Here is a 10,331-nt window from a genome sequence, read left to right on the forward strand (position 1 = left end):
CCTTGATTCCATTAACACTATTGGCTTGAAATGAGGATTTTCAAAGGATTTCAATGAGTGCCCTTTAAAGGGTTAATCGTTTTTTGCAGAAAAGTTGTTCTTTTGTTATTGTTTTTTTTTTTTTTTCCCGCACCTATGATGCGTGGGAAAATGACGAATGAGTAATTCCTCATCAGCTGTAAACAAGCATTTTACTTCCTTTTTGTTATCTGCAGGTAGGTGTTGACAGCTGACAAACCCGACCTGCCAACCGGCGAGGGTGGCTTTTATTTGCAGTACCTGCCTCTCAGGTAGTTTTTAAGCCGGAAAAAAGGGTGGGGGCGGAGTCAAGGCCTCACACAGGGGATAGGAGAGATGCCTTTGGAGGGCGGAAGCAGCAGTGGCTCAGCTTCAGCCGCACGTCACCCCAAGCAGAAGCGTAAGGCACACAGTTTGTCCATCAGGCGCACCAACAGCACAGAGGAGAGGCCACCTGGCATCCTGAGAGGAGAAATGCTGGAGGGACAGGTAAGAAAAAAAAAAATCATTAAACATTTAATCATTATTCATCTGAAATATATCTATCAGAAAGTAGAGAGGCTGATCTTTTTCTTTTTTTTTTTGTTAAGATAAAAGCGATTGTAATGGCATGCAGCAGTTGTCAGTCCTGACCCTGCAGCACCGGCCTGTTTAACAGCATTTTTTAAAAATTTTTCTTGTGTATAGTTTTTCTCGTAGATAGTTTTTTCCCCTTGGAAAAGGAAAAGGTTTTGACTGATACCACTCGCAAGCAGGATCTCTTTGGGCAGTTGCAGAAAGTTTGCCGTCGTTGGTGTTGACGCCTCGGTTACTGATTCAAAGGCATCGACTGTAACATTTTAAGTCCAGCTGTGCCATAAAGTTGGTGATTAACCGACTCCAAACCAGAGTATTTGAATGAAGTCTACAGTTGATTTATCTTTCCCAGAAATGGAGGATGGACAGTTTTTTTTTTTTGTTCCTTTTGTTAAAAACAGGAGCCTCATCCTTATGCAGGCAATAAAAAGGAGTTTCTGTTTGATCAATGACACTGTCGTCAGTTGCTTTTGGGAGTTGGCTGCAGGTTGATAGGGCCGTCTCCCAGATAATCATGTTTATTCAAACAGGTGAAATCAGTATCAGCGGAAATAGTCCTGTAGCCTTCCCTTTCTCCTTTAAAGTTTCAGCTCGGCTCGCTTCCCTCTGTGTTACCTCATCAAGTTTTAATATGGGCTGCTTGTTCAGGTCTGATTAGTCTTTTCAACGGTCCTTTCTACCCTGCCAGTGTTTGTGTACCTACGCTAACCTTCAGGCAGCATGCACAGACAGCTTTATGAGCCCATATGCAACACAGAGCACATTTTATTCTGCTGGCATTATTGACCAAAGTGTGCTGCAGGTTTAACAGACTAAAAGTAAGCAGCTTTGACTTCATCAGAGCGGCTTATTATTTCCTAATAGATCTTTCTCCCCCTGTCAGAACATCGAGACATGTGGCGCTAACGTCATTGGGACTGACTTGGGCTTTTGATAGGCAAACATTTCATGCACCCTTTCTGTCTTTTTATGGGAGTTTTTAACATCTCTGTGGTTATAACCAAGCAGCCGTAGGAGGGCGACATGGAGGTAAGACGTTTGGATGTGGTTCTGCTGTTGTTCTGTTTTGGTTTTGATTAAAGTAACCAGACTGGTTCAATTTATAAAGAGTGGAAGTTTATATTTTTGTAATCTAGTAAATAATGTACTAACTTTAGCTTTAAGGTGTTGGTAAACCTTGAGACTTTTTTTTACATGTTGTCAGGTTTTTAACAAAACGGAAAGTCAAACTGAATTGAAATATGTTGGGATTTTATGCGATCGACAAGGAAGGGAAGGAAAACATTTGCTTTTTTTTTTTTTGGGGCCCGCTGAGTGAAAACTGAACAGAAATCAGGGTTTCCGGGGGTCATTAAAAAAAAATCTAAGTCATTAAATTATTATTTTTTTGAATTAAGGCCTTAATGGGCATTAAAATTCATTAAATCTGTTTATCGTGGCATTTAAAATGCTTAATAAAAAAGAAAAAGAAGACATTTATAAAAACATTTAGTCAGACATATTAAATCGCAATATATTAGCGTGGAACTGCTTTCAGTTGATAATAAAGCTGTATGCTTGGAAAAGAAGCTTGGGGCGGAGAAAAAGCTAGAGAATGGGAAAATGCGCATGTTCCAACAAATGTGGCTGGACAACGAGGAATGTGGGACTGTCGACGGTAAAGATGATGAAGGATCTTGCTGTGGGGGTGGGGCCCGACCGACCCTAGTCTGGGACCCAGCTCGCCCACCGAAGGCCCCTCTGGCGACGTGGAGGAGGATCTCTGGAGACGGTTCTGGACGACGCTTTGCGGTACTGGACGTACCCCGCCAAGTGCACGGTGACCCACGGCAATGGCCCCAACCCCTTCACAGTCTCGGTCAGCCTTTGCACGCCCTCCGTGCGCCACCGGGTTCCCTAACTCTTGTTGTGTTTTATATATATATGGAAATCCCACCCACCAGCAGTTGTACAGTTCTTCAAATGTTCTGCATGTTTTATTGCAAATTCACTCAAACTGAGTGAGGAGGGATCTATAGTCTGTTTTCAAGCTGTGTGAAATTCGTCAGTTCAAAGTAGATCTGGACTTTGACTAGGCCACTCTAATAAAAACATGAATGATCTTTGATCCAAACCTTTCTACTTTTGCTCTGGCTGTTCAGGCTTTGAGGGTCATGACCTGCAGAAAGTTGAGTCTCCACCTAGTTTCAGTGTTTTGCTCCTGCAAACAGGTTGTATTCTAGGATTTTCTTCCTCTTTGGTTATGTAGTTGTTCCTAAAAAGTCACGCAAAGTCTTAATGGAAATCTTTAATTTCAGCCCTTAAACTAGTCTTAAACAGATATAGTAATTATTACCTTACATTTATTGAGGTCTTAAATGTGTTTCCAGGACTCCAAGCTGCCTCTTGCTGTGCGGAACAACCTCCTTGACCTGTTTGGCCAGATCGAACGGGAGTTTGAGAATCTGTACCTGGAGAACCTTGAATGTGAGTTTGCCTTCCTCCATCAGGCTCCAGTTGCTGATTTACCTTCCGGCGAGGTTCATTCAATCATTAATGCCATGTCAACCTCGCAGTGCGCCGGGAAATTGACTCCCTCAACGAGCGGCTGACTGGAGATGGGCAGGCAATCGAGGGGGGAGACCCCACCAAGGGAGCCCTAAAAGCAAAAGGTGAAATATTGTATTGTTTTTTTCTAGTAAATATGACCTTCCTGCTCCTCACGACTTTATTAGATAAGCTATTTAGTGGATGGTGATCAGGGGTCTCTTTGATTATTTAAAGCAGCTCTTAAAAATGGAGAATCAGCCCCCCCCCAGCAGCTCTACTGGAGCCACAAAGTTTTTGCTTCTGTTAGACATGTTTGAACCAAGATGAAAATACAAAGCTGCTGTAAAGTATCGTATAAAAGAGTGTTATAAAAAGGTTCAATAAAAGCTCCAGCCCAGACAACATTTACATTTACAAGATTTACAAGATGGCCCATAAAACAAATCTGCTTCTACTGCAGCATATCTTCACCATTTATTCTTTTTATAAACTCAAAACTAAAATGGTAAACTGGATTAATAAATGATTTCAATATTGGGCAAATATTACAGACTCTAACATTTGATTTCTGTCTAATACAATCTCACAGTTCTATGCATCAAGTTTAGCTTTTAAGAGTTTGCCATATACAAATCCATTTAAAAAATATATACTGAATTTATATAAGGTACCTCTTTTTAAATTATTAGGAAAAATTAATGGTTAGATTAATGGGTTACTGAAACAATCGATCGCTTCAGCCCTAATACAACCAGTGATTCCTGACTGCACTTAAAACCAACATTATTGACAGTTTTTCAAAGCTTTCTTAAAACTTTCTGTCCATTTCTTATACCAGACTATTAGTTATCCATTACTTTCTTATTTTACACAGTAGAACTGCTGAAAACAATAAAATATTTTGTTTAATCATCATTCTTAAGCCAGGGGAGTGCTATGAAGATAACCCAGTGCATTAGAAATTACCGTAAGGTTCCTTCAGACTAGGGTTGATTACACTTCTTTAAGGGACAAGGCAGTGGCGGCTGGTGGAGTTTTGTCCAGGGGGGGCTATAAATTCAAAATAGACGTATACCAGAAACCAATCGACACCAGTATATTTATATGAATGCCAACAAAAAACCTGAGAACACTAAAAAAGAAAACATAATTTCATGAGCAGGTTTATTTTTGTACATAAATTTTGCCTATCTGAGGCTTTGTAAAGGCAAATCTGTGTTTTGCATGGTCTTATATTATGTCACAAAACTTAAAAAAAACAAACAATGTACCTGTTTAATAATGGAGAAGCTATTGGTCAGGTTTATACTTTTTTTAATATATAAAAACAATTTTCTGAGAATGTTTTTATCTATGAGAAACTATGCAAATGAACAAACATAGAGAAAAAGTACAGTATATTATATATTATTTTCCATGTGAACCATAGATTGTTCAGGCTTCTTTGCCTTTTCTAAAAAATGCTTTAAATCAGTCCTACCTGTCTCTCCTGTACCTTTGTATTGCAGAGAAGCTGCTGCGCATGTACAACTTTTAACGAGAGTCATTGGGCAAAATGGGGTGACGCTTTGCTATCCATTAAATATTAAATATTTATCTTGCACATAAAAAAAAGATAGATAGATAGATGATAGATTGATTTTAAAATATTTTACATTTTAATTTAGGTCATTGGTTGTGGCCAGCCACCAGTGGGACAAGGGACTAATAATCTTAACAGCGCTCACACACAAAAGGGGTGTAGATGGTTAGGAAAGCTGCAAAAAGAACAAGGTAAAAGTGCAGAAAATGTGATGTAACGATAGAATAAAGGTAACCAATGTACAATAAATAATAGAGGGGATTCAGCAGAAGTGACAGTGCTTGCAGCTATTTGCAAATAAAGAAGTTCTTGTAACTTATACAGTAGTATTGATGGTACCAAGACATTAGGATGGTGCTAAAAAAAAGCGAGATTTTTAAAGTGAATGACCAACAACCATCATGGCTCATTTGGATTTCATTTTTAAATCCCATTAATATTATGGTTTGTTTTTTTAGGTACTCTTAAATTAACACGGTCTTTTTGATTTGATGTGAAAATATGTTTCCATTATAACTTATGTCATATTTTAAACAGACCCTTTAAAAAAAGTATTGCTTTATTTTAATTTGCACAAATCTCTTAAATCTATTTAGTGCATTGGAAAAAATAAAAATCTAGATAAGTAACTTTTTCTTAACATAAGTGCATTCGTTCTTGAATTGAGAAGTTAAAATAGACATTTTGCCAATGGAACGATACAATTTATATTTAAAATAATAAAAAGCAATTGCATTGTCTTATTTCAAGTGCATTTTATCTAAATATCTTATTTTAAGAGTAAAGATACTCATTCCATAGGCAAACTATTTAATTTACCTACTCAAATCAAGGGTAAATACACTCAATTTAAGACATTTTTACTTATTTTTAGATCTTTTTCCAGTGTGATGACACCCAGGGAGCCCTGCATCCAGGCTGTGTTTCTCGTTTTCCCTCTGCAGCAGATAAACGGAGCAAACAGCTCGTCGCTCAGCAGCGGGGCGTTTTTATTCATTGTTTTCTGTCTGTGTCTCACAGCCAGCCACAGCACCAGTCAGCTGTCACAGAAGCTGAAGACGACCTACAAAGCCTCCACCAGCAAGGTACCGTCACCACCCGTGTTAGGCTGCTCACTGGAGCACAGCACATCTCTCATGTGTGTCAATATTTGAGCGGCTGGGGTTCAGCCTCTCTGGGGGGCAGAGAGGGGTGGGGGAGGGAGAGGCTGTTTCACTTCCTTAAAGGTCAGAATCTGCTCAGAATCGGACGTAAACTGAGACATATTTCCCATGCATGCTTGATGTATATTTTGTTCATCATGACATCTTCACTCATACGACATTTTCCTTTGAATCCTTCTACCGAGGCAGCGCTTGTACACTTTCCAGGACAAATTAGGCGGAGCTCGCAACTTCAGCGTGCCCACGTGGGAGTTGTGGGGCGGAGATTCATGGGTAACGTCCTGAATTCTCTGTTTGTCCGTTTGGGCACGCAGTTGTTGGCTGAGTGGCATCTTAACCACAGTCTCACCTTGACTCCTCACCTCTTCTCAGTTCTTCGTCCTGTCAGAAAAAAACGTACAACCAAAACCTTACCCAAACCGCCTTCCTATTTTCTCAAAGACAGTTTAATTAATAACAAAACAATAAATGTAATTCAGTAGTGCACAAAATTTTGATTATATATGTGCTCTTCTATTTAAGAAAATCCTTCAAAATTAGCAACAAATTCTGGGAAAATTGTTTCTTTAGATCAGGATGGAATAAAGATTATATATTTTTTCCAAATGTTAGCTAGCCTAGCCTCTAAACTCGGTCATAATCTTTCCAGAGGATGTTTTTGTACCAGACCTTTCCTGCAGCAGAGCTTTATCATCTAGAAGTTTCCTGATTGGTTGCTTTGCAGCATCTGCAGAAAGTTTCGACAGAAACATTTACACACTAATTTTTAATTGACTTAGCCTTTTTTTTTTTTTTTTTTTACAGAGGAAATAAATTGTGTCGAAATACATTTAACGCCGATGCGACACAGTCGAAATTTGTGATGTTGCGACAAATGGCGCAACTGGCATACGGAAACGGGGCAAGAGCCAGGATGTCTCCGATTAGGACTTATTTCCCCCTCAGATGTCAATTTGAAAAACAGAATCAAATTTAATTTCCAACCTGAAATCCAAACGTCCCCATCAGCATTCTGACCATTAGAAGAATATGTCATAAAAGAAAACTGACACCCATCGTGCTCACTCTGTCTGTGGCAGAGGTGTTTGAAAAGGCAAGCAAGTTTCCAAGTGATTCGCTCAAGGCAAAGGGCAAAACACAAACATGTCAGTGGTAAAGAAATATTTTTTTGTACTTTTGTAATTTAGAGGTCAGTTTAGGTGGAAAGCTCTGCGTTTACACCTTTAATCTTTATTTCCTGAGAAGAGATCACTCGAAACAAACACTTTAAATAACACTTCATAATGTATATGTATAAAGCTGGGCATACACTGTACGATTGTTTTCCCTTTGCAGCACAATTTTCCAGTTGTGCAAGTATTTTCAATCAGGCTTACTTTCCGTCTGATCGTGCATTGTAGTCGTGTAGTGTACAGGGGATAACGAGGGGCGATCGGCCTCTCGAGACCACCTGCCGATCAGGAATCATAAGGTCGGGAGAAAATCAAATATCAGCCGTCGTGGGCAAATCACTCTGTGGGCAAACAGGATTTTTCTTCTTCTTCCTCTCAGACAAAAACACAGAAGCATGGCGGAGATGCGAGTGAAATGGAGTTCTTTCTGTAAAACTGACAGACCGTAGTAGCCACGTTTGCTCAGCCACGTCTTTGTCCAAATACGTCGCCCTTCGTTTTTAGGGCTTTCAGCACAAAATTTCACAAATTGCCAAGGCAGCGCTGTTCACTCTAGTGAGCTTCATATTCCTCTTCTGCTCATTTGGCTTCTGGATAGACGAGTACAAGTAGCTCCATCTCACTGTGGAGCTGAGTTTTCGTGGTTTTTAGTGGGAGCAGGTGGATCGCATCAGAGCGTCGTGCTGCAGCGTGAGAACATACATCGTGACCTGTGAACTTTTAAACCCTGCTGTTTCGTTGTACGGTGTGAGCTGTAGCTGCGTGCAACGATTGAAAAAAATCGTACAGTGTATGCTCGGCTTTAAGTAACCATGAGACAGCAGATTTTACAGAAATTGTAACCCTCCTCTGACCAGAGAAAAGGCTCAAGTTACAGATTACCACCAGGCTAGCTTCTTCAGAAAATCAGCCCAGAATAGTAGTTAAAGTAGCATTTTCTACACAGAGCCACACGTTTGTAAAATAAGGAGACATCGCTGGCCCTGGCCATATTAAAATAACAGAGTGTTCTAGATCAGTGCCACTCTGAATGCACAGTGATATCATATCAAGTATCATCCACCCGGTCTGTATATTCCCATTTCATTTCCAAATCGTGTCCTAATTAGATAAACGGCTTGAGAAAACATGAGTCTAAAGATGTAACAGGCAGGTATTAGTAAGCTTTAGGAAGCACATACATGAATCATAAAAATAATCCCAACATTCTAATATTTGACATTGTCACTTCTGCGAGGGCACCGATCCGATATTAATATTAATCTGATATCAGACGAAAAACTAGTATTGAATTTTATCTGCCTGCATTTGAAATCTCAGATATAAAGCTGATATAATAACTCTTTCTATTTATAGCTTCTGAAACCTATTGGTCAATATTACACAATATTCTCGGACACTATTGTTCTCTGTTTTAGCAATACCACTTGATAAAGCCTTTTCTGAAATTATGCAATACAAAATAAGTAATAAAAGCCTGTATGGATCGTAGTGATGTCATATCAGGTCAGTATCTGTATCGGTCTGTTCTCAAAGCTGCAATACTAGGACACCCCCAAATAGTTTCTGTTGTTTTTGAACCTTGTGTTCCTCATTTATTGTTTTTGGTTTCAGTCAAGAATATTTAGGTGCAGATCTTGTCATTATGGATGCTTTTTATTCCATTGTTAGAAATAAGGGTTTGATGTAGAACCTTTGATGAAAACTGGAGGTTCTAATCCTGTATGCTCAAGTTAAGTTAAATACAACTGGACTTCTTGCCTTTCTTTCTCACCCCAATCCTTCAGTTCTGATATGAATTTGGGAGCTAAAGGATTATACATTTTTCAGCTATAACTCCATTTATCACTCTAGAGCAGATCTGCACCCTAATGGACTTTTCTCTCCACCTCATATTTTAAATGTAGTAAACCTCTTCATCAGAGCTTCGTATTAGAATCTGGCCTCTCATGTTTGAGTGTCACAATGGACCATTTCAGTGTTGCACTGTTTACCAGTTCACCATAAACTCTCCTTATTCTCCCTATTTTTTTCTGTTTTAACATCAAGATAATCACGTTTTGATGTTATTCAAACAGATTCAAACATTTTTACCCACTCTACCCATTGGAATATAAACCGTCAGTTGAAAGCAGCCTACAGTTCTGAGTTGATCAGGTTTCTTGCAGACAGAGAGGAAGGACCCAGAAAAGCCCTCTGAACTGGTGGACACCTTAAATGGACTTATTTCAGAAATGCACAAAAGGAAGGAAGAGGTAAAAGAGGAATCAGCTAAAGATGGTTGGGGTTCCGTCTTTGGCTGCGGTATCTAAGAACCTCTGCAGGATGTCCTCCAGCATTACGTTCTGCTGCTTTTTAAAGAGAGACTGATTCACATCCAATAATGGCAGACCCAAACTTTGTATTGGCCGATATTATAAATTTCTCAGCCAATTGCTTTCGTCAGGGAAAAGGGGGAGTGAATGCAGCCATCTTTTACATCTATAATGCAGTTATGACTCATTTTTTGAGACTGATTCAGAACTATTTACAGCCTCACGTCTTTAATACGCCTCCGATGTGGAAGAAAACCTCATGATTCTCTCAACCAATGGTCAGAACTGAAGAAGCCTAAAATAGCCAGTGTTATTGTTGGGATAAGTCTGGTAAAAAACCACCCGCAGGTTTCGTTTCATACAGGTTGAACCAATAAAAACCAACTAAAAGTAGAAGATACCTTTCTTTTTTTTTTTTTTTAGCTCTTCTGATTTGTCCAAAAGGTTATCACTCCTGGTGAGGACCATAATGTGGAAAGCAGTCTTTTTTTTTTTTTTTTTTAAACTATCTTGAAAAGATTGAGTTTTTAATGTTTAGAAAGTTCCCAGCCCTACCATCCATGTTTACATCGCTTGCCTGTGATGTCATTGCGTCCTCTACTGTGCATGCGGGACATTTGCAATGTATGAATGCAGTTCACACAGGTTCACATACAAGTCGCATATATTTGGAAGTCTGAACGGCAACACAAAGAAAATCAGATTTCACAAAAAAAAAATCGAAATTGAGCATCAAGGCCTGCAGTGTGAACGTAGCCCTCGTTTATAAAAGGGTCAGATGCTTTAAATAGTAGATGTATTTTTTAATTTAAAAGAATGTAATATGATTTCACCACATGTGAAACTGTCCCCTAATGTATCTGCATGATTTCATGCAGATACATTAGATAAACATACTGTTGTTTATCTTACCAACAACGTTTGTCGCTGGGCAGTTTTCTACCTAAATATCAGTAGTTTGGACAGAGAAGCAACC

General features: G+C 39.2%; 1 protein-coding gene across 2 annotated transcripts in view; it reads left to right on the forward strand.

Annotated features, from left to right (window-relative positions):
• Positions 1 to 10,331, forward strand: part of LOC107083961 (WD repeat-containing protein 37-like) — a 31,936-nt gene that overhangs the window by 3,914 nt on the left and 17,691 nt on the right. For both annotated transcript variants that reach the window (XM_015373565.1, XM_015373564.1), the window contains exons 2-5: positions 216 to 507; positions 2,964 to 3,060; positions 3,150 to 3,245; positions 5,726 to 5,790. In XM_015373565.1, the coding sequence (XP_015229051.1) occupies positions 355 to 507; positions 2,964 to 3,060; positions 3,150 to 3,245; positions 5,726 to 5,790 (411 nt within the window). In that variant the 5' untranslated portion in view covers positions 216 to 354. The remainder of the gene's footprint in view (positions 1 to 215; positions 508 to 2,963; positions 3,061 to 3,149; positions 3,246 to 5,725; positions 5,791 to 10,331) is intronic.

This window comes from Cyprinodon variegatus, unplaced genomic scaffold (genome assembly GCF_000732505.1).
Source record: "Cyprinodon variegatus isolate N-32 unplaced genomic scaffold, C_variegatus-1.0 Scaffold88, whole genome shotgun sequence".
Lineage (NCBI taxonomy): Eukaryota > Metazoa > Chordata > Actinopteri > Cyprinodontiformes > Cyprinodontidae > Cyprinodon > Cyprinodon variegatus.